The 25,229-nt window shown below is 26.3% G+C and overlaps 5 protein-coding genes and 1 long non-coding RNA gene across 8 annotated transcripts; 3 read left to right on the plus strand and 3 right to left on the minus strand.

Annotated features, from left to right (window-relative positions):
- The first annotated feature begins 1,488 nt into the window (after positions 1-1,488).
- ZC3H3 (zinc finger CCCH domain-containing protein 3) lies at positions 1,489-6,000 on the plus strand. Its single transcript, XM_033330690.2, has 7 exons — positions 1,489-1,678; positions 2,229-3,078; positions 3,184-3,272; positions 3,354-3,537; positions 3,749-3,907; positions 3,979-4,174; positions 4,704-6,000. Exons 1-7 carry the CDS (start codon positions 1,627-1,629, stop codon positions 5,148-5,150), a joined length of 1,977 nt encoding a protein of 658 aa, XP_033186581.1. The 5' UTR covers positions 1,489-1,626; the 3' UTR covers positions 5,151-6,000.
- Positions 5,587-7,262, minus strand: LOC117155108 (LETM1 domain-containing protein 1). Its single transcript, XM_033330691.2, has 3 exons — positions 6,325-7,262; positions 6,028-6,177; positions 5,587-5,912 (listed from the first exon to the last, which is right to left on the minus strand). The coding sequence occupies exons 1-3, from the start codon at positions 7,045-7,047 to the stop codon at positions 5,733-5,735; spliced, it is 1,053 nt and encodes a 350-aa protein (XP_033186582.1). The 5' UTR covers positions 7,048-7,262; the 3' UTR covers positions 5,587-5,732.
- A 1,941-nt stretch (positions 7,263-9,203) lies between these two features.
- oxt (Xylosyltransferase oxt) lies at positions 9,204-13,087 on the minus strand. The gene is made up of 7 exons (XM_033330689.2): positions 12,508-13,087; positions 11,935-12,404; positions 11,684-11,826; positions 11,421-11,587; positions 10,880-11,261; positions 9,855-10,804; positions 9,204-9,779 (listed from the first exon to the last, which is right to left on the minus strand). Exons 1-7 carry the CDS (start codon positions 12,676-12,678, stop codon positions 9,330-9,332), a joined length of 2,733 nt encoding a protein of 910 aa, XP_033186580.1. The 5' UTR covers positions 12,679-13,087; the 3' UTR covers positions 9,204-9,329.
- A 1,821-nt stretch (positions 13,088-14,908) lies between these two features.
- Positions 14,909-20,082, plus strand: Naa60 (N-alpha-acetyltransferase 60). Its single transcript, XM_033330699.2, has 2 exons — positions 14,909-15,291; positions 16,914-20,082. The coding sequence occupies exons 1-2, from the start codon at positions 15,045-15,047 to the stop codon at positions 17,489-17,491; spliced, it is 825 nt and encodes a 274-aa protein (XP_033186590.1). The 5' UTR covers positions 14,909-15,044; the 3' UTR covers positions 17,492-20,082.
- Positions 20,073-21,298, minus strand: LOC143303433 (uncharacterized). The gene is made up of 2 exons (XR_013059689.1): positions 21,126-21,298; positions 20,073-20,310 (listed from the first exon to the last, which is right to left on the minus strand). It is a non-coding gene; the product is annotated as an uncharacterized LOC143303433 (long non-coding RNA).
- On the plus strand, positions 20,447-24,041 carry LOC117155111 (eEF1A lysine and N-terminal methyltransferase homolog). 3 transcript variants are annotated; one of them, XM_033330698.2, is made up of 9 exons: positions 20,447-20,660; positions 21,007-21,204; positions 21,293-21,415; positions 21,571-21,787; positions 21,919-22,137; positions 22,295-22,554; positions 22,638-23,002; positions 23,083-23,264; positions 23,351-24,041. In XM_033330698.2, exons 2-9 carry the CDS (start codon positions 21,113-21,115, stop codon positions 23,897-23,899), a joined length of 2,007 nt encoding a protein of 668 aa, XP_033186589.2. In that variant the 5' UTR covers positions 20,447-20,660; positions 21,007-21,112; the 3' UTR covers positions 23,900-24,041. The 3 variants fall into 3 exon arrangements, with proteins under 3 accessions (XP_033186589.2, XP_076479320.1, XP_076479321.1); XM_076623205.1 differs by lacking the exon at positions 20,447-20,660 and adding an exon at positions 20,766-20,902; XM_076623206.1 differs by lacking the exon at positions 20,447-20,660 and having other exon boundaries at positions 20,997-21,204.
- The last annotated feature ends 1,188 nt before the right edge of the window (positions 24,042-25,229 follow it).

The following is a 25,229-nucleotide window of genomic DNA, read 5'->3' on the forward strand; positions in this document are numbered from 1 at the left end:
TTTGTAAGTAACATGAGATTTAATATTTGGTTTTGTTTTGTTATAAAATTTACAAATAAAATTTATATGAAAGTATACAATTATGCAGTTTAAAAAATTACAATGTTCTAATACCTTCAAATTACTACAATTTATAGCAGATTATTAAAAATTATTTCGTAAAATAAATTTTTTCTTGGTGTTAAATGTTTATATAAATACGATTTTCTATATTTAATTCTATGAATTGCCACTGCTTACTTATTTACTGTTTTAAAAAATTATTGAATATGTAAAGGAACATTTAAAGCGTAGTAAATAATTTTTATTCAAATTTATTTAGTACATTTGATAACAAACGTAATATATAATAATTAATGAAATATGTTCAAAATAAAAAACATACAGGGATACATACATACATATATATAGCTCCCTTTATGTTAACAAACATTAGTTATTATAAATTCTTATTAATATTCGTGAGATTATATTAATAATACAAGATTTGTATGATTAAAAAAGATATTAATTAAAATGTAAAATGAGTTACTAGCAATTTATTAAAGTGAATGAAGAAAACGTTCGTACAAATTAGACGAAAATATACAATGAAATTCTTTCTGTATAAAGAGCAAAGACAAATACAATTAAGCGCGTCATACTACTAACCTCCATATACGTAAAATAATCTTTCGGTTTTTCTTCATAAAAAAGGTATCTCTTTGAGTACCACAAGTGGATATATATAAGTTTAGTGGTAAGTTACAGACCTTTTATATGCGACCCAGTATATTCATGGACACAGATCAATATCTCCTGCGTTTGCGTGTAAGTTAAGAGAAACATTTATGAAAAAGCGCGAATTATTTAAACAGAAATTATCTAAATTTATTACACGTTCACTGAATAATATTAAAAATTAAAACAGGTTCGGATTCACGTTGCATATAAACACGTATGTAAATTAGGCTATAAGTACCCTATACACATTAGGTAAACAAAGCTACTGTCAAGTACGCGATGACTGATTGACTATAGACCGGGATGATCTTCACTCCCCATCGCTTAACATTATTTATGAAAGAAAACTAGAAATTATAGTAACGTTGCTAAATAATCTGTGATCGAATGAAAATAGAAGAAACTTCCTCTCTGATTATTAAACGTACCTACAGCTTTTGTAAATCAGAAGTAATAAAAATGAACATAAAATGCAACTTTCAGGTAATTTACAGAATTTTATATTTGTTAACTTGAATTCTTTCTTGATAGTTACATTAATATTATATCCAACCTTTATAAAATCACATATTTTTATTTTTTTAAATTGCAAACATTAAAACATTGTTTACATTCTTGATGTAATAATTATAGTCACAAAATCAAAAATTATAAGTTAAAATATCCCGCTATTTAACCATAATAGAAAATAGTTCACTTATCGTGCACATATAGCGCTAGTGTTTGTAATTTTCAGAAAACGACATCTATCTTTAAATAGTTTATTTTTATGGCATAAGGAACATCAACGTATTGTAATTTGTGAAATACATATACTGATTTATAAAATAATCTCTTATGCTGCGAAGTTGTTATCTTTAATCTCTTTCCCTTCATTTATTGAGTAATAAAAAATAACATTTTATGCTACTAAATATGGATGGAAGTTTAATCAAGGAAATACACTATTTAACACGTAAGTTTACGATTTTGTACAGTTCTAACTATAGTAGCAAATAAACGTTTTATCATATCTAAAATAAATTTAACAAAAGATAAAATCATGCTGTTAATTATGTCATTTCATTAACCATACTTGTATAAGTATCAGGGCGAAATATGGAAACAAAACAAAACAATAATAAAAAAACAACAAATTATGAACTTTTCGCTAACAACAAATATTGATATATTGATATATATTATATTGATATATTTATATTTAAATATTGATATATTTTAATATTGATATATTTAAAATGCCTTAACTCATATGCCACAAATTAACGTATCTATATTTTCAATTTTTATAATACTTCTTTATTAATCTCAACATTTATATCATTGTGATTCTAATAATAAATACGTATGTGTAAATTATAATTCATGATCTATAACTTCTATAATATATTAATATAATTCAATAATATATATTATAATTCAACAATATTCTGAATCTACACACGTGCGCGCACACACATGTCAAGCTATTTTGTATTTATATGTTTATGATGTATTATTTTTAGATTTAATAGAAAATCATAAGAAGAAATCATCAGATAAATTGTGCTGTGTAGATAAACCTATTATGAACCAACCTTTGAATTCTGCAAAATCTGAGAAGTGTATAAATTTACTTCATATGTCCCAACAATTGCCCAGAACATCTAGTAGCACATCATGCAATGTATCAACAAGTACTAATGTATATATTAATCCAAACTTCAATCGCCAAATATATGTTAATCCAAAATTACATAAGAGATCTTTAGTACATGTTAATCCAACAATGATGAAAAATATTAATTCCAATGAAGGCGTGCAAAGTAATTCTGTAAATATAACAAGTACAAATTCTATACAAAAATCAGTACATGTTAATCCAAAATTAATCAAAAAGTTGTCTTCCTCTGTACAATTTAAACCGGCAGAACATAAAGAAAAAGTAATACAAAATATTACCTATCCTGTTTGTTCAAGATTAAAACTTGTTAAGAATACAAATTCTCCAAAAGTTATTCATAATCAAAAGAAAGTGAACAATTCTAGTATTGTAGTTTTATCACAAAGGAAACTTTTGCGTGTAAGGCGAGGGTCAAGAAAATCCTTTAGTACTTCTCAAATAGAACCATGTAAGACCAAAAGAACCTCAAATTCAATAGTAAAAAATGTGAAACCTGCACCTCAAAAAGTTATGAAAACAAAGATAGCAAATATTTTGCAACAGTCAATTAATGAAGATATTAACTTAGTAAAATCACCAGTTATAAAACCTAAAATTAATAAATACAGAATAGATCGAACAGCATCAAAAACTACAAATGCAAGAGAACATGCAAGCCTTGGTCAAGAAAAGACTGTATGTGTATCTAAAATGTGAGTATAAAAAATATAACATTTTTTTAAGTTTTAGATAGCTTCTATAATTTTATCCTAAAAATTAAATTGATAATAATAATTTTTTTATGAAAAATTTTACAGAAATAATAAAATGGAACTAATTACGATTGGAGGAATTGTTTATAAATGTTCCAAGAATCATTTAGTACGTAAAAGTTATGGAATAAAAAGTAAGTGATAATACTATATTACATAAAATTGTAGAAACGAATATAGAACAGATTTTCATATTGTCTACATTTTAATTTCAGAAAAACGGGCAATAAACCTTAAAGTTGACAAATTTATAATAGCTACCAATGGGAAAAAATTATGTAGAGTAAAATCTATGAAAGAAACTCCAAGTAGTTCAAGTAAAAAAATATTGAATTCAACAAATGCAATTAAATCCCCATCTAATATGTCACAAAAAATAAGTTATAAAAATAATATAAGGTATATGGTTATCTTTAACTTCATAGTCTTATTTCACTAATTATATCTCTCTTAACATTTAAATTCACATTTCCTTATTGCTTTGTTTATAATTCTATACATATTATATTTTTTAATCTTTTTCATATTAAATTCTTTTTTATTACATCATTATATAATATAATACTATTAGAAGCCATATAATCATTTTGTTTATCTTTTCTCTTTGTAGCAATAAAGTCAAACAAAAGAGTATACAAATATTACGCAACAAAATGCAAAAAAATAACCAACCATGTTTAATATTTCAAAAATTTGGATATTGTTCAAATCATGAAAAAGGGATTTGTGTAAAGCGTCATGACAAGAAACAAATTTCTCTTTGTAAAAAGTAAAGTAACATTTTGTATCTATATGATATATAAAAAAGCACATTGTTTAATAGAGAAAATATCTTTTTAGATTTCTTCAAGGAAATTGTTTGTTGGATAAATGTCCATTATCTCACGATGTAGGTCCAGAAAAAATGCCAACTTGTAAATACTTCTTGGAAGGTTGCTGTACCCGGGATGCTTGCCCTTATCGTCACATTAAAGTTTCTTCCAGTACTCCAATTTGTATAGATTTCTTGCAAGGATATTGTGCCAAAGGTAGTGAGGTAAGTGCGATATTTTTTATTTTTTGAACTAAAATATTTACTATCTTCTATTAAACCTTTATAACCTTCTCTTTTGTACTTATGTGTACTCATATGTACTAGTATTATGGAAAATTTGTCTCCAAAGGATTAATAAAAGATTAGACAATTTTTATTACTTATATAAATAAAGTATTATATAAATATTTTTACAGTAATTTTCATAAGTACCTATCAGTAAAATATACTGAAATTTATTAAATCTTAATTAAATTTTAATGCAAATTTTATGTATTTAGAAGAATCTTAGATATCTTTTTAACATATTATAATTTATTTTTTCTACACTTATTTTTTTCTATATTTAATAATAATTTATATGTTTATAGTTTATAAATAATTACTCATTTATTGATTAATTTTTAAATGAAATACTGATATCTTGACAATTAGTTTTATTAGTGGGGAAATATTTATGTATATAATTAATGTATTAATAACACATATAAGACAACATTTTTCAAAGAGCTGGAAGTTTCTTCTTTTACAGTGTAAGCAGCGCCATGAAAATCTATGTCCAGAGTTTGAGAAAACAGAGAAATGCAGTAAAGGTGAGTATTGTCCTTACCCACATAAAATACAATCATCTTCTAAGAATCAAAACCATTTAAAAAGAAAATACAACATGCATTCTGGTCAAACAGTAACAACTGTTACAAAAGATACTTTATCTGCTGAAAACAGACTTAGATATTATGAACAAGCACCTGCTTTAAATAAATCTCTTGATAAAAAAAAAGAAAACATTATGAGAAAAATTAATCTTATGAAAAATATAGACTCTGCAGTTCCTTCTAATACATCAATTGAAATGTCTAATAATAATACAAATTCGGAAATAAATGAAAATAGTGATGAATTAGAAACCGTTTCTGATCCAAAAGTATTGAAACGTCCTCCAATTGGTGTTTTACCTGCTTATATACCTATTGATTAATGCAAAAGAATGTAATTATTGGTAAAATTCTTTCGATACTTTTTATGGTTTTAGTAATCATTTATTTCAAATGACGTATCATGTTTGTGTGATTTAACAAAATAATTTATCTTTAACAACCGAAAAAATTTATACTTGTAGCTAATAAAAGAGTTACATTTGTATTATATTATATTCAGCTATACACAAAAAATGGCAATTATATTTTGTAATGTATATGTAAAATGAAAGTATGTCATCTATGTACAAGTTATAATTATTTTATTTTATGTACATGTTATTCTTGCTTTGTTTTCCTAAAATAACAATTCTCTTTACAAAAAATAAAAAAGAGAGCTATTGCTAGCTATATAAAAAAGAAAATTTTCTGAAAATACGATAAAATATTTATATAATACTATAGAAAATGTACATTTTTGTATTCTTCTGACATAGATATATTTGTACAGCGCATAATGTACAATTTATTTATTTACATATATGCTATACAAACAATCCAAACACAAATATTTAAACTTTGTATTGTTACAATTCTTATACATTTTTTTACAATAAAAAGAACAAATATTTGATAATGTTGTTTTAAGTGTACAAAAGGATCCAGTTAGTAGGATGATTGTATGCCAGCAGTATTGGGCTATGTAACAACAATGAAACTGTGTTTTCATCGACTGTATTTGATATTATGAACCATTGTTCTAGCCAATTTCTCATACTTTCTAAGGACATAGTTGCAGGACTTACACCCCTAAATGAAAGTGCCTAAAATATTTTATAATTTGAATATATGTAATAAATATAGTATAATATGTAAAGAAATCATCGAATAAATAGTATAAAAAATATCAAAGATATTGGAATATTATTTTATGCACACCCAACGTATTGCATCATTCGACATTGTAGTAGGTCCACCTTCTTTTTGTATTGCTTGATCCATTCGTTTTATTAACATAGCCCGTTCTGTTAATTTTTTTCTTTTAAAAAGCGTCCAAGTAGATATATTATATATACCAAGTAATTCTTTCTAAAATGTAATTCAGGATTATATTAATATTTATAAAAGATTTTACTCTCAAAAAATTGTTATAGATGTGAAATTAATTTACTAAAATATAATTGAATAATATATAAAAACAATATTAATTTAAATTAAATATTAAATTTAACATACTGTATGTTTTCTGTTAAGACTATTTAATGAATATGGTGGACCCGCAAATAATTCAGAACAGGCAATAATATCTTTCACATTAGGATGTGTACCACTACCAAGACATGCAATAATACCACTCCATTTTAATTTCAGTGTTTCATTTTTAATATTGTTAAGCTCTGCTTGCATGCACCTAAACAATGGTCTGTTGTGTTTTAATCTTTTCTTATGATCCAGTAGCATAAAATCCAGTTTTTGTTGTAACGTCCAATAATGAGAAGTTAAAAGATATCTTGGAAAATAATATGCTAATGGAAAGATGATGTAATTTGTAAAAGGAATGGCAGATATTAATAAAACAGGAAATATCTTTATTAAATCTTTACGCATTGTATAGTTCAACCTTAATTCATCTGCAATTAAATTACTATCTCCATCAATATTTTGCTTTTTCATTACCAGAAGAAATTTTTTTACATCTTGAATAAAATCTTTGGTACCAATACTAAATATACGATATACATGCATTGTCTTTGGAAAATTCTTTTCCAGTACTTGTTCATAATTCTTAATATAATTTATATATTTATCAAACCAATAATTTTTGATGTTAGATATTCTATGTTTTTCTATCTTTTTCCCTTCTTGTATTTGAAATCGCATACAGGTATATGTGAGAGGTAAAAGTTTTTGATTTTGAAAAACATATCTTTGATGATGCATTAGTCTATACATTTTCATGGTTCTATTTATATAACATTACTTGTGGTTATGTTAAATCTTGTTATTTAGTTCTATTTCGAATTGACAATGCTATTATGTCAAATTAAATATATTTAATAAATATTCTGTACAAAAAGGTAATTATACTATTTAGTAATACTATTTATAATTATCATTTGGCATATAATGCTTCTTAATCCCATTAATATTTATACTATTTTCTTTTCATGTAGAAGTATTAAAGAGATATTATACTTGTATGGCATAGTATTTATAAAATTTTCTAATTTCAAATAAGGCACCCTTTTGTTATTTAAACAATTGTTAATACATTATGTTATGAATATTAAACACTGCGATCACAGAAACTAACTTCTTTGTATTCAGTTTATTAGTCTTATTCGGTATGTTATATCATATCTGAATTCATAATTTATTAAAAACAACTAAGCATATAAAACCCACAAATACAAAATACGAGGAGATTGAATTTATAATGATTTTTAAGAGTTGATGAATTTTTTGAATTTTCAATTCTTAATTATTTATTTTTGCTTGCTACGGTATTAATGTATTATTGTATATAAAATATTTTAATGCCAGTTATTTTTATAAGACTTATAATTTTTGTATTATATCGACTGGTCACATCTTAGATGTAATATTCCAATATGGTTCTAATTATACTGTATTAAACATATCATCTGATACCGTATACACATTTACTTTACACATCGTAGAGAGCACATGCACAATGTATAGATTCACAATAATCGATGGCTTGAACGTTCCTTTAGCGGTAAATTTAAAATTGATATTTGTATATCTTTTAATGAGTTTTTACTAAGTGGATAAATACAAAAAGTATTATCTGCTAACATATGCATACATTGTAAGCTATATAACTTTATTTTATGTTTACAAAATTTAATATAAATATAATTCTGGACATACGTAAATGTATTAATAGGAAAAGCAATAATGTAATTTTAAATAACTTTTTCTATTATTAGTCTTACTTAACGTAAATAACAATATTATATATAAAATTATTTATTTATAAATAAAGTATTTTTATAAATAAACATTAACATAATGAAGCAATAAAAGATTGATTAAGTATTATTATAAAATTATTGGGTGTCAGGATGTTTAGAAATATTTAAGAAGAAAAGTTTACTAATTTTATTCAATTTAAAAACTTCCGTTTGGAAATAAAGTATCTTTTGTAGCCAATTTTAGCTAATTAACCATTATTTAATACATTAGTGCAATTCTCGTCATGTCATATCATATAATTAACTGTAGGACATTGTAATATTTTGATTTTGCACTAATTTAAGTGATAAGACAATTCTTAAATCAGTTCGTCTTTTTGATTTTTATAAATATTTACATTTATAAATGATAGTGGCATAAATATTTTTGTTTAGTTAACCATCATTTATACATTTTAAAAAGATTAACAGATCAATGGTGAACATACGTATGCACAGATAAATTGCATAATACACATGTAATAATATCATGTAAAATAAAACATACTCATAAATTGATCTTTTTAGAGAAGAGTACACAACAATAATTAAACTAATGTTTTTAGCTTATTTTTTGTTTAAAAACAAGGGGCATCCTTTAAAATCGTAATATAAATCACTTCGCAATATACAAGCACAATTATTATTGAAATTTCAAGCTTCTATGAATTAACAAAATTGAAGGCACATGTAGCAATATTTTGTAGGAATGTAATTCAAATTTGGTATAAATATGTATATTGAGAAATTATAATTTCTACTTACAGCATATAAAACATAATGCATTAATTTGTAAAATGAAAATCATATGGCAAATAAAGATTAATTACTTTTTCAACAAAAATTCTAAATATTCTATATCTCTGTGTGGAAACAAACTTGAATTTTCTGTATTTCATATAAATTTACCAGAAATAAGAATTAAGGAAAATCTATACATAATATGTATATACATTATTATGTGAATATAAATTAACAAAACTTTATAGAAATATATAATAGGAAAAGAGGCATTTTGCTATAGTGAAATAATCAGATTATTGAACTTTGGATATCCAAAGAATGGCAAAAATTTTCTTATATTAGCTTAACATTTTTTTAATTTCAGGATGTAAAATACTTTTAAAATAGACCATATGAATATGTATAGCATGTATTTGATATAAAAATATCTAAAAAGATTATTAACCTTTACAAGTATTTAATAAGTTAAATTTTAAAAATATTGAGAATGGCACATATTTAGTAAACTAATTGATAGTTTTAACATAGGTTATTGATATCAGCCTTTGAATCTGGACTCAATGAGCTCCAGTAAGTATTAATACACTTTTGTAACTTTAATTTAGCATTATTAGCATTACAGATTTTATCAATTTCATAATGTTCCTGTACTAGCTTGTCTATCCATTGATCCAAGTTAGAATTAATTTTAATTTCATTATCTGTCGTATGTGTAGTTCGTTCGTAAAAATTTACGGAATTTAATAAATGTGACCACTTTTTATTCATTTCTTCGGTAATATGATAACTGTTGGCAGATGCATTATTTATTTCCTTAGCTCTCTCTGCATCAATCTTTTTATTTTTCCAATATCCTAAAGGAGTCACCAAAAAATTCATTTTTGTCACTAATAAGGAATCAGTAACTAAGAATAGATGCCAAGTACCCACAACTAGATGTTCATTGAATTGTGGTTTAACATACCCTGTCTGAAAATAACCAAACCGTTAGTTATCTATAGGATATTAAATATAAAACAATAACTAAAAATTTCTTATATTTACTAATGTCGTTTCTTCAAGCTGTATATAATTAACTTCTGCTAATCGACCATAAGGATCCACCCATAGTATTGACAGATTTTGTGGTATGGTCAGTGTAGTATCAAATTCGTATGATAAAACTGGATATGAATATGGTCCTATACTTCCCATCAAATTTCTAAATGTCTTTTCTTTTTGATCATAATCAGTATTAACAGATAAACTTTGTATCTTTCCCAACCATTCTCTACTAGTAGAAAAATTCTGTCTTAGGTAGATCAAAGCTTCTATTTGTTCCAAATATTCTTGTTGAACAGTTTGTTGTTGTAATGTAGCTTCAGCACGAATTAATATTCCAACAAACTGATTTTGTTTAAAATAGGCAGTTGTTTCCAAAAGACGGATATGTTTGTAATCTATATTCAGTTTACGAAAAATTAATCTTGCTAAGGAATTTGAAACAGTCAATTGTGCATCATCACTCAAAGGACTCAAATCTGCTGCATGGTATAAACTTTGCCAGTACGCATCGTAACCTTTCGCATTCACAGATTTATTTAAATTCTCAGGGTATAACCATTCTTCTACCCTGTCTATGATTCTTTGGTCAATAATAGATTCAAACTTCCGTGCGAAAAACAAATTGCGATCTATTGTATTGCGAATTCTGCTAAAGTCTTCAAGTTTGAAATCATTTGGACTACAACCACACCAATCCACCACAGCTTTATACTGACATTTACAGCCTAACTTTCTTTTCCAATTAGTAACATGTAAATTATTATCAATGTAAGTATTGCAAAATTTTGAATTACGTAGAACTGTATGAAAAAAGGATTCAGCGGGTAATAAAGTATATTTAAATACTTTTAAGAGATCAGTCACTAATTTATCCGGATTTGGATTAGCAACATACTCTACAAATTCTCTGCTTAAGGCTACCCAGTCACTACCACCATCTATTTGAATACCTATAAAAACATTTTTTGTAATAAGTTGAGAATATTACAAATATTATCAAATATAACGAAAGAAAGAACATTTACCATCTGGTAATTTGCGATCGCCTATTCTCCACATACGAGTTTCACATTCTACAAAAGTCTTATCCAAACCTTGTTTGGTGATAAATCGTTGGACTTCCCTTCCATGAGATTTTACAAAATTCATACCTTTATTCAAGCTAAGAAATTGAGTTAATTGCGTATTGCTTTTTATAGGAAAATCAGATTCTGACAGATTTACAAGAAAATCCCAATGGTGATGATGTGCAAGCATCTGTTGTGCAGATTTTAAAAGAGTCGTTAAAAGACTTGCACCTCCCCAAATGCTTGCATGTCTTAAATTTTCTCCTCTTGCCACCTTAATATTATTAATTTTGCAAGATTTTTCCACTTCTAACATTTCTCGATAAAGATAATCTTGTCGCTGAAAATAGGAAGTACACGGATTACAACATGTTCTTCTATCATATTAACATGTTCACAACAACATGATCCACCGATGGTACACGCATGCGTGTATAGTGCATTACCGGTTGATAATGTTGTCTCGAATATCTTAAAACCAAAAAACTTATATAATTACCGCATCGACATGAATATAAAATAAATGGGAAGGATGATAAAGAATATTGATAAGTCGTTTTACTTGTCGACTGGCTCTGCCATTTACTGTTAATAAATATGCTATTCGAACTGGGTTTTCATTTTCGCCATCTATACTTGTATTTCGAGCTTCTTGTGCTTTAAATTCTATTAAACAAAAGATGAGATTTATTACAAATCTACATTGTTACAAGCAATAATGAATATATATGCTATAAATATATCAATTCTTTACTTCCTTACTCTGAATTCCAGTCCAAAATACATTAATTGTTAGATATCCACCACAAGAATATTTTGGATTACCAGAACATTTCATATTACAACTAGAATCTGGTAATCGTTTTAGTTGAGATGGATTTTCCATTCCACAAAAGCATTCAACACTAAAATTAAATACCATACATTTTAAATCTTGATGTAGTCAATTCAGAATAGTAACTGATACTTGATATAATTTTTCATTTAATTTCTTAAATATTTGAAAAACTTACGAATATTCAGTACCAGCATACAAATATCCTGACTGAAGACACAGAAAAGCACAGCGTTCTGGAGAATTGTTCCCTTTAAAAACATGGTAATAACCAGAAAGTATTCTTAATGTTTTATCATCTTTAAAACATCCTAAACTGACTGGTTTATCTATAAATCCTGGAGAATGAGGGCACAGAGACTGTATTCTTTCTGGGTATAATAATCCTTGTTGGTTAAGGCACGTCACATTGACAATGCGTTGTTTGCATACTTGACTTTGTGCACGTGTTACAGCACTCACTGCTTCTCTGCCAGTAAATTCACAAGGTGGCGTAAAATTTAATGATTTACGATCTAGCTTTACTCTAGTAGTACGGTTTCGTTGAAATTGTAGAATTTTATTTGAATTACTAATTTTGTCAGGTGGAAGTTTCAATTGACGTAAACCTTTTGGTAAACCTTCATCTTCTGTAGGTTGAGATGAGTCCTATATGCAAAGAAATATATATATAATTGGTATTATAATGTTAATAATGCGACCAAAAAATAATATTTATATTATATATAGTAAAAATCATATTAAAACTTACTTCCCCTGAAGACAACCGACTAAATTTTCGATTTCGGATTTCCAAACCGAAGAATATATGAGCTAAATAAATTTGTACACATAGTACAGTAATACCAAATACAAACAGTATTCGATATTTTCGTAAACAACTAGAGGACCGACTTATTGAATGATTTTTTGGTATAACCATCTTTCTTATTTTAATTTATGTCAACTGAATCCTTTGAATTTTGTTGAGTTTTATAACTTTCATAACCCAATTTAATGGGTAATTTTCATAAGACACGAGGAACATGTTTCACTCATACGTTCGATATTATATATAATATTACATCCACTGCATTATATCTTTTACATCTATACTTATATGTAATATACAAATGTATACAGATAATTTAGGCAGTCATAAATTACCAAAAAGACAATAACAAAGTGTAAAATGTATGTTCAATATAGTACTTCAATATAAATATTCGTTTACATTGTTAACACACGTTCAACTTCATTCCACTCTAAATTCTTAATTAAGTGAGGAAATGTAAGCATAAAAGTTTCAAAAAGAAATTATGCGAGGTAACGTTCTTTCAAGTTATATTTATTGCTATAAATTAACAAATATATATACATAAAAATCTATACTGCATTATAAAGGTAACTTCATGATAATCTACATTTAGTTATCAGTATCACAGTATTGCCAGTATTGCCACCATAGTTAATAAATATTCTATTTCCTGCAAAAGATTATCTAGTTGAAATAACTAATTTAATTTAGATATATTTATAATCTCCTCAGAGAAATAGAATCATTGACATAGCTCCAAAATTATACATCTAAGTATTTCAGTATACATTTATGTATTTGTATTGATTACAAAAAAATCATTTTGGGGCAGAAACAACAATCAGGATACCACAAGCAGTTAGCATCAGTAGCAACTAAGAGTAACCAGCGACAAGATCTTCTTGGAAATGATTATATAGTACAATAAGAAATAAGATTATTTATTGTAAGATGATTATACAAAATGTATTTTGAATGAGTTTTACAATCTTGTTATTTATCCTTTCCCCTATCTAATCCCACAGAAATTCAAAAAAATTAAAAAATGAAGTGGAAAAGTTTCGAGAAGTGATGCTAAATTCCAAGAATTATTGAAATGCTGCCACCTCTCTGTTTTCCCGATACAAAATCGCAAAATCGATTCAAAATTCTGAAATAGGTCCCGTAAATTTCTTGTGTCACCTCCTATCCTGTTCTCCCGTTACAAAATTGAGATTCTAATAAAAATTTTCTTCAAGAACTCGAGAATTTCAATTGAAATATGGTGTCATTTCCAAAAATTTCCAAAAAAGTGCTACCTCTTATATTATGTGTTCTCCTGATAAAAGATTGCTAAGTTGGCGTGTTCGAAAATTTGTTGCTCTTGAATTTTCCCGGAAAATGATTTTCAGGAAATCATTTCTAAAAATTTCGAAAGGTTTTGAAATGCTACCTTATTCTCTTAATACTTACCAATATTTATCAATTTTCTCGAACTTTTTCGTCACTTTTTACAACCTATTTCTTAAACTAATGAGAATTGGAAAAGATTTGAAGATTCATATGCAAAATGATATTGTTTTATTCAATTCAATTTGTACATTTGTAATAATTGTACAATTTTACTATGAGTTCGTAATTTTCTGTATAGTAATTTGTGTAATTATGTAATTTTACAATAATTTTATACTGTTGCATGACTGATAAAGCTAAAACAACTCTTCTCATAAAAAACTCTTCTTAAAAAAGGCGGGAGATAGTCAATAGCGCAACATACATACAAATTCGAATCCTGATCCACGAACCGCTCCCTTCTGAAGATTTTGCACCCTTCTACGATTAAATTAGTATAAGAAATACCAGGAGTATTTTATAAAATTTGTATTATATTAATTTAAAAGAGTGAAAATTATAATAAAAACTGATACTGTAATACACATCATTATATATATATCTATATATTATTATAAAATTTGTTTAATTAATAATTATATTCGTATCAAGTATTATTAAATGATTACAAAAGAATCATTTAAATCTGGTAAACAACGTTACTTTTGTTTTTGAATATGAATTAATAAAGATACAAAATTTGAATTTTCTAAAGGATTTTTATACGCATACATATCTATACGTATACATTACAATAATCATTTTTCTTGAAGTTTCAAACGATGATAAAATTATTCGTTAAATTGATATTTAGAAGAGTTATTGTTGTAACAAAAAGTTATCTTATTATAAGACAAAATTTCCTTTCACAAAAAATTTAAAGAGTCAGATTGTGATTGTGTTCAAATCTTAGAAATCAAAGGTGAAAAAGACAGATGGTTCGAGAGAAAAGAAAGAGGTAAACGAGTGAGCAGGAAAGAGATGACAATAGGGAGCTATAGAGAGGGAAACAAAATGTCGGCAGATTTCAATATGTTTACTAGCAAACGATTACATCCAACGTGACATGCTTGACATTGTACAAGAAATGACTAATGAAATGGTAGAAAAGTTGTGGCGTGATGGCCGTATCTTTTAATCGATATCTCATTTTACCGGAAATCGAGAAAAGTGACTTCAAAATATCTCAAGAAAACAAGCATAAATACACGGATGAAAGTACCACAAGAAATTTATCTAATGAGCAAAAGACTTCCGTGATACCGGCAACTGTACCTTTGTGTGTTCTGGGTGATGTCCAGTTACGTTTCCTGTGTCCAGATGATTTGGAGGAAGTACGGGCACTTTGTCAAGATTGGTTCCCCATTGGTACGAAGTTTCCCATCAGTTTTGAAATTAAATCTTATAAACATCTCATATAAAGAGTAATTTACATTTGTTTCTCACATGTAATTAATCCTTTCTGGTTTTATGTTTAGTTTCTTCAAACTTAGTTAATACAATATTTTTGTATTATTTTTGATCCATGGCTGCTGACTCAATTGTCATAACATTCCAGTTCCAACAAAGTATTATACCAAATATGTAAATGTTTCAAGGATTACTCTTTAAAAAGAGATTGATTTGGCATTCATTCTGGCATTAAGAAAGGAGAATTTCATAGTTTTCTTAATTATCTATTTTTTCAAAAATAATAATCTTTATGTTCAGATGTAAGTGAGGTTCGTATTTAGAATAATGAGGCCTTAATCATTCATTATTTGGCTTTTGTATGTTAGTTGAATAAGTCTTTTGGCATAAAGTGTTTGATTTAATGCTTTGCATTATATTTTTAGTTTATTCATTAAATCTATTAAATTATTATAGTATAAGTATCATGTCAAATTATTTTAAATAAGGAAGTAATATCAATAATAAAGTATATTATTTTTTAACTTATAATATATGTATCTAATGTGGTTAAAAATATTTATTTTTAATGCAATTGTAGTTTATTAGTGTTATAAATTTATTAGACATTATAAATATTAAATAAAAGAAATTTTAAATGGTGCTTTATCTAGTCTTTTGTTTATAAATTTGGATTTATAGAAACATACTCTTTTTGTTATATTTTGCTTCTAAACAAATTTATTCTGAAATTATTTGCTTAATTTGCTTTTGTTTAATTTGTTTGACCATATACGATTTTGGCAAGTATTTGTAACATATATAATATCATATTCTATTATTACTATTATATGTATAATGATGACATCAAACAATTTTTCAAATAGTTTCTTTTATTTGAATTATAAGATATGAGTCTGTTTGCATATTTTATGTTATTTATTCATAAACTCATATGGAACTGGATATAAAACTTATATATAATAGTAATAGTTTATATAATTAATAATATTTATCTTTATTATCTTTTACCACTGTATCTTATCAGTACTTATCAATTTGATAAGCAACTATTTGCTTTTAGTTCAATTTTTATTTAGTAACAAGCCTTATTAGTTTTATTTCTATACAAGTATGATAATAATTAGCAGCTAACATTAATTAAAAAGTAAATATAGAACAATAATAATAGAACTTATTACATCTATTCATAATGTATATTTTTTATCATTTGAGAACATAATACCTTATTAATTTAAATGTTTTATCATATTTTATTCACTTTTTAATAAAATACAAAACAATATACTTGTCAAAGAGAAGAAGTACATATGTATTTTAAAGCATGATAATAATTTATAAATGAATTAAAAATGTTAAAAGTTATATTATACATACACATATATCTTTGAACTAGAATAAGGCCATAAAGGATTAATTAATAAATATGTTATAAATTATTTTATGAAATAACAAAAAATTATCAAAAATTTAATATAACTATGCATGTTATTATATGTTAATTTTATAAATTATTCATCTTGTATTAAAGAAAATATCAAAAGTCACTTATATTAAAGCATTAATTTATTTTGTCATAGATTATCCTTATTCGTGGTATGAAGATATAACAAGTTCCTCACGGTTTTATGCACTTGCAGCTGTATATGGTGGAGTAATAATTGGACTCATTGTTGCAGAAATAAAGCCTTATGCTAAGTTGAACACAGAAGATCGTGGTATTTTGTGTTCAAGCTTAGGAAATGATTGCTTAGTGGGTTACATTCTTAGCTTAGGTGTCCGTCGTGCATATAGAAGAAATGGGATTGCATCATTATTATTGGAACAATTATTAGCACATGTCACTGCTCCAGAACGCTCTTCCGTAAAAGCAGTCTTCCTGCATGTATTATCCAGCAATGCACCAGCTATATTGTTTTATCAAAGATGTCACTTTCGATTACATAGTTTTTTACCATATTATTATGTAATTCATGGCAAATGTAAAGATGGTTTTACGTATGTCCTCTATGTCAATGGGGGCCATGCACCACGGGGTATTCGTGACTGGCTACGTCATATAGCCAGTGCAATGGCCAGTCTTGGACCTTGCAGAATACCACGTTGGATTTGGCAACGGCTTCTTTGGGTTACAACTATTCTTTCATATCATAGATGATACTTTTTGACAAATACCAATGTTAAACCAAATACTCTTGTGTTTCTCTTGTGTTTAAAAAAATGCATATAGCACAGAGTCTGCTAATTTGGATGTTATGCCTACTTAAGCAATGAAATTATTAGATTTATAATTGTTTTCACAACTTTAGGAGTAAAATTATTATGAGAAATAATTTATTGCTAAAATGACAATACTTAACTTAACAAATATCAATTTTTATTTAGTCAAGAGAATATTCAAAGAATTTTATTATATTTACTCTAACAGAAGTTATAAAATTTTATAATTCTTTCACCATGGATTATATTATTAAATGATTTGATAATTTAAGGTTTAAGATAAATGACATAAATATTGTGTCATATAAAGCGTCGAATAAAGCGTTTAACTGCCAGAGCATTTGATCGGTTCAAAATATTTATATTCAAACATCTTTTTGAATACAATATTTGCATGTTAAAGAGATTTGTATTTTGTTGAATATAACATTCATAAAACATTGAAAAATAGAACTCGTTGCAGAGTAAAGTAAAACATTGGTGACGGGATAAAACTGAGAAATTTTGGAAACATTTATGACTATTTTAGCTTTTTCCTATATTTTGTTATAATTGACTCAATATTTTCATATGCGTTATTATGTTGTTGATTGATATGTAATTTGGTATTCCCAACTTTACAAATAATTTTATTATCAGTTATTTCACAAATCTTCAAGTATTCAAATTTTAATTCTAAATTTAATCTTAACTAGGTTTTTGAACAGTTCTTTCCAGCATACTAGTCATTTTCTTTTGGAATACTTCCAAATATTTTATTTCATCTCAAATACTTATTCTTAATTTTGTTAAAAATGAGAGATTTGTTTTTGATTTATTCATTTTCATATTTTGATGACATTGACAAATAAACCATTTTTTTATCATTCTTCATTTATTATATCATTTGTTTAAGGTTTTTTCTAAATATCTATTTTATTTATGATGTTACTCTACTATTCATTTAATTTTGGAATTTGATAAAAAAAATATTCTTTTTATTGTTAAATTCAAATTCTTTTTATTTATCATTCATCAAAATTTTCTACTACTAAGTTATTCTTTGTTTCTTATCTTTTATATGTCTTGTTTACTTCGTCTGTATTACTAAAAAATAGCTTTTCTTAATTGAATAAGAAGTACAGACTTCTGGGGCCATGTCGCCCGTCACCAGTTTAAGCACCACAGGAGGGCTATTTCTCAAGCTTCTCAAACTCATTATCACTAATTCTAACTAAGTGCAATACTGATTATTATGATAGTTGATAGTGTTGAGAGTGACTGCTGAGAATGTCATGCTTACTCAGATTTTTTATTATATATGAAAGAAGACCATCATTTTCAATGCTTCTAATGAAGCATTCATTTTCCATGTAGATATCATTCTTTAATATAAACATACAGTTATAAGAAGTCCTCTTTACAATTATAGGATAACTTTCAGTCCCCTTTAGAAATTATTTATCAATTACTCAGATATATTAGAATTGGTTAGTTTTTAACGTTTTACAGTTAAGGATTAATTTGTTGAAAAAGAAAGCAAAAGTTCTCATAATAAATATATCAATTCAAATAAGATTCAATTACTATTCTTATTGAAGTAATTCAATATTTAATATTTTCTGTTGTAAAAATTCACATAAATCATTACAGCTGGAAATATTCCTACAGGTAACTCAATATCAGGATAATGAGGCAGATAAATTGTATTAATTATATTGTATTAATTAATTATATATATTATAATTATTAATTATATATATTATAATTATTAATTATATATATAATTAATTAATATATATTAATTATATATATTTTTATTTTTTACATTAATTATATATATATTAATTATTTTTAATTTAAAAGTATTCAACCTTTTTTATATTAAATTACAATAGTATATATCTTGTAATTTTTTTTGATAAAATGAGAATTTTCATTTTAACTTTTAATTCTTTACTATTAAAATATGATCTATTCTAAACATATAGGAAATGTTGCTAGATATTAAGTAATGTTGCATACATTACAAGTTTTATATTACATCAGATTATAACGTGCAAATCTATTACAACTAAAAAAAAATATGCAGTTTGTTGTAAGAGGTGTTATTTTTATGTAAAAGCTGAAACTAAATATTTACATGGAGAATTTAGATCAAAGCTTTATAACTTAAAGTTCTAAAGGGGATTTAGTTTCAGTGGACATTACCAGGTATTACATAGCAAATATGATATTTTCCATGGTGATAGAATACATTGAATTGCTTCTTGTTTTAGGCTGTGCATGTATCCTTTAATTAAAATATAATGTAATACATATTTTCTTTGTATTTTATTTTTATCAATCATTTAGAAATGAGAGCATTGTTTACATTTACATATTCAAACAAAAGAAGGAGCTTTCGTATTGATGATATATATGAATGTGAGTCATGAATGTGTGTGCATATTATTTATACATAATGTACATATATATTAAATGTGTCAGAGTAGTTGTACATACTAATGTATTGACTTTGTTTGTAATAAATTGACATGTTACAAGTTTTGCCCGCTTTTTATTATTATTATAAAATAAATACAATTTTCATAATAAACATTTATTAAGCTGATAGTAACTTCAATTGTATTTAAAAAAGTAGCTTTACTGATGTGTCCTCTACCAGGTCTTGGCTCTGACAGAACCTGGTTCTAATCCAGCACTCTTTGATGGACGAGACATTTCTTTTTGCCTTTCTTTCTCCATATCCTTCTTTTTCCCCAACCTATATATTTCCTATATATTGAAAAAAAATTTTTAATTTGAATTTGTCTGAATGCAATTAATCAGAGGAGTATATATGAGAACCAGGTCCGTGACTTTACTCTGACAATCTCTCTACTTATCTTTGTTTATATTTACGGATCTACTCAAATTTGAATCCCTATCAATAAATTATCATGTTTTGAGAATGAAATAATATGTTTAAACGTTCTTCATTTATCCAAAATCCATCTTCAATTTTTATAAAAGACTAATTATATCTATATGTCATTCAATGTATTCTTATATGTTATTTTAACATGTAATAGAGCAGAAAGTATCTGCGGTAAATCGTATATAATCGTCGCAAATCTAACCTCAATGTAAGTCTGCCTTTAATGACATTTTTACATAGAAATGCCATTATATAATTTAAATGAAATAATTCTTATATTTAAAAATAAATGTATTACAAATATTTTATTAATTTTTGAAAATAGAAATATATAATTATACGTTATAATATACATTTATTTATGTATATATCTGTAAATAACCTATATACAGTGTGTAATATTCAATAATTATATCATTACAATGATATGAAACGATAACATTATTTAATGTAAATATAAACATAATTTGTAATTGAAAACATGATACGAAACGAAATATATTAAATGTAATACATTTATGATTTAACAACCTTTACTATGTAATATTTTCTAGGATTTGTGGTTGACGATTGTTGTTCTCGGATTAATTTAAAAGGGTACTTAACTGTATTTTGTTTGTATGTTGTCCAATTTGTAAATTTAATTAAAACATAGAAAATATGAATATATTACCAAAAACGCACGAAGAATTTAGCCAAGTTGAATATTGGAACACGTTTTTCAAGAAACGTGGTAAAAGAAACTTTGAATGGTATGTCTTACTTATTAATGGCATGTTCACAATTTAGTATTAAACACACATTTGCTTTACATATATATGATTCTTCCTTTTTATTTAGGTATGGAGAATATCCAGAATTATGTGGTATATTTTTAAAGTACATCAAGGTGAAAGACAATATTTTAATTGTCGGTTGCGGTAATTCTACTGTTAGCATGTGTTTGTATGATGCTGGGTACAGGTATGAGATCTTTAATCATGTTGACCTTATATTATAAATTTAAAGCAAAGTCATTTTGTTTAAGATTGTCATTTTTTGTACAACTGCTTTTTTTATAAGAGGTAATGTTGGTTAATCTTTAGTAATATTATTTTTAATTTTATTCTTAATTGCAGAAATATTACTAATATTGATATATCACATATTGTTATCAAACAAATGCGTGATATTAATGCAACTATGAGACCACAATTAGTTTATGAACACATGGATGCTACACAAATGGCATATGCTGATAATACATTTAGCGTTGTTTTGGATAAAGGTACTTTAGATGCTCTTATGTCAGATACTAAAGAAGGGACAGTATCTAATGTTAACAAATATTTTAAGGTACACGATATATATTAAGTAATGAGTAAATCACGTTTACACCATGTTTTATTTACAGTGTATATATGCACTATACTTTTTAATATGTCTTAGTAAAGTAATAATATATCTTACTATATAATAATTTTTAGGAAATTACAAGAATTCTACGCAATGGCGGCAGATACATATGCATCTCATTATTACAGGAATATATTTTAAGGCAACTTTTATCTTATTTTCCAAATGTTGGGTTCATGTTTCGTATAGTACGTTGTCATGAAGCAGAAGAAAAAACACGCCTTGAAGATGGAAGTTCAATCCCAGTTTTTGCAGTAATTGCAACAAAGATTACAAATTTGTCACAGACTGTAAGTTTTATGTTATTATTAAAAAATAAGTTGCCTATTTTTAATAATATTAAATTTATATTTAAATTATCAGATTCTTATAATGTAATTGACAATATTTCACTGATGCCCATTTTAACAATTTCTTTCTAAAATAAATGTTGTATAATTACAATAGGTTCTAGAAGTAGTACTAGTTGATGGTGCACCAAGACGATTATCATCAGTGGATGAAATGATATCAGCTATACTTTCAGCACAACAATCTGCATTTATATTTAATAGTCTTCAAAAGCGTAGTGTGGCTGATATTGGAGAAATCTCACTAAATTTACATTCTCCTGATAACAAACATCCACGTTATACAATTTACGTTTTAGATCAGCCCAAGGTACATGGTACAAAAAGCTATGCAGCTTTTATAGTACCACAAGGAAAGTGAGTTTATGTCTAGTATAAGTACATATTTAATGATTCCAAAGATGAAATTGAGACAAAGCTTAAATTTTTTGTTCTGTTAGGGAAACAGATTGGCTATTTAGTACAAAAGAAGGTAGACAACAGGTTCTTAAGAGCTCCCAGCGTGATAGACTTGCTATTGTCACACTATGCAGGGAACACAAATTTGAAAATTGGGAAGCTGTAAAAAGTGAAATCGAAGATTGTATTTTGAATCTAGCACCAGAAGGCTTGTCTGGAAAAAATGATATTCCATTTTTATCACTGGGTTCAGATGTTGGGGTCAGAACAATATGTTTTGAAGGAAAGAGCAATTTGAGTGGTCCTTTCGTTGTTGAAGAGATTGAAAGAGATGGTAGTGAATTTAGGAGATTAATTTTTCTAAATAATCCATATGTTGTTCAGAGTGAAGCTCGTCTTAAACAAGGTATACAATTTTACTTCTTATTGTTTCATCAGAATCATCTTACCACACAATGTTTTTAATTTATAAATAATTCTTTTTAGCTAAATCTAGACGAGGTAAAATGAAAAAAGTTGTTGATTCAGGATTTTTAGCGTGTGATCATCATGTATATATGAGCATTGGTGTTAGTGCTGCAATAAATTCTAAAGAATGTGACGAGATAATGATCATAGGTTTAGGTGGAGGTGGATTGTGCACATTTTTATATAATTGTTTTCCTAAGGTATATGTATACTACATGTTTGAATTTAATTTTTTTTAATCACATGTTACAAATATTTAATAATATATATATTTGTAATTCTGCAGTTACGAATTACAGCAGTTGAAATCGATGAGAAGATGTTAAAAGTTGCCACTGACTATTTTGGTCTCATTCTTGACAATAGAATGAAGGTTGAAATTGCGGATGGTATTCAAATTATCAAAGATAGTACATCGAATGGCAAAAGATACAAAGCTATACTTTTTGATGTAGACAGTAAAGATAATACAGTTGGAATGAGTTGTCCACCTAAACAGTTTCTAGAGATGCCTATTATAAAATCAGTTGCAGAATGTTTAATGAATGATGGATTTTTTATCTTAAATTTAGTTAGTCGAGATGGAAATATCAAACAGAAAGTGAAGAGTGACCTAAAGTCTGTTTTTCAGTCTATGGCATGCTATTCTGTACAAGATGAAGTAAATGAAGTTGTAATATGTTCTTTAAATGAAATTGACGATATTGAATGGAAACATATATTTAAAAATTCTGTAACAACTTTAAACGAACAGATATCTATGCGGAAGTTACTAAGTGACACAAATATGTATGATTTATCGTCTTTAATGGGAAATCTGAGTATAGAGTTTTAAGTAAAAAGTATATATATATATACATATATATATATAAAACCAACCAACTATATATATATATATATAGTTAATTTCGTGTACAATATTCATTTGAACTTCTGTAAATATTAAAATAACAAAATTGAAATATATTTTTGTACAATGGTGTGTTTTTTCAATTTAAAAATATTTTTCTCCTTCCTCATCTTGCTGTTATCATAAAGTTGCACATCATACAAGAATTGAAACAACAGCGAAGTTTGACTGACTTCCATAATATTGGAAAAATGAAGATTGATTTCAGGATAGGTAAAATATTTTTCTTACTATTAATTTTACATATGAACACTCTGATTTCGAAACCTTTTTACTTGGCGTAAATTCTCATTTGTTTGGTTTGGTACCAGAAAGCATCACGCAAAAATAGTGTACTAGGCAGGGTAAATAACGGTGCGGCTCTTGATGTTATGATACATTTGATTAAAAATCAAAAAGATACGAGGAAACGCGAATTTAGTTCACGATACCTCTGTTCTATAATGATTGCGTGCTATTAGGCTAACGCAAATCGCGATGAACACGAACATTGCTTCCGATACAGATTTCATACTTAGTGTTTTATACCTAGCATAATATGTATTTATATATAGGTATATTTAGTCAGTAACACATAATAATTAAAAACTACGAAATTAATATTTAACGTACATATATTATAATCATTTTACTTCGAAGCGGTTTCAGAAACAAAGATTTTATACCTATTTACAGTTAATCAATCACACAGTATGTAATCATCATAATTTAATAATTTGTTATTAGAGCCTAGTAACATTTTAGACATTTTTTTTATTAGGATCTATAGTTAATTTATCACACAGTATGTAATCATCATAATTTAATAATTTGTTATTAGATCCTAGTAACATTTCAGAAATTTTTTTTATAAGGATCAAGGAACTTTGTAGTCTATGTTAAATAATTCTCTTATCTTAATACTTCGATTGTATTTTATTAACGAGTAAAGAAAGGAAAATTTAAAAGGCATACGTATAAGAAAATACAAAGTAAATTAAACCAAAGGATCTACCTCAAAATCTCTAAAACATATGACAATACAAAATACTCGTAATATACGGTGATTTATCACGTGGTAAACAATAATCAAATGTTCTATGGTTCTAGGAGGTATAACTTAACGTAAACGAGACTATTCAGGATCTAAACTCTAAACAGCAGCCACATGGAACGTTCACGCTTGTCAGAATAAATTAACGGAATAAAAGTCAACGATACCCTAATGATACCATTGTGCTTCTATGTTCTGGCAATTTATGCGCATTTAAGAATT

The sequence above is a fragment of the Bombus vancouverensis genome, chromosome 12 (genome assembly GCF_051014615.1).
Source record: "Bombus vancouverensis nearcticus chromosome 12, iyBomVanc1_principal, whole genome shotgun sequence".
NCBI lineage: Eukaryota > Metazoa > Arthropoda > Insecta > Hymenoptera > Apidae > Bombus > Bombus vancouverensis.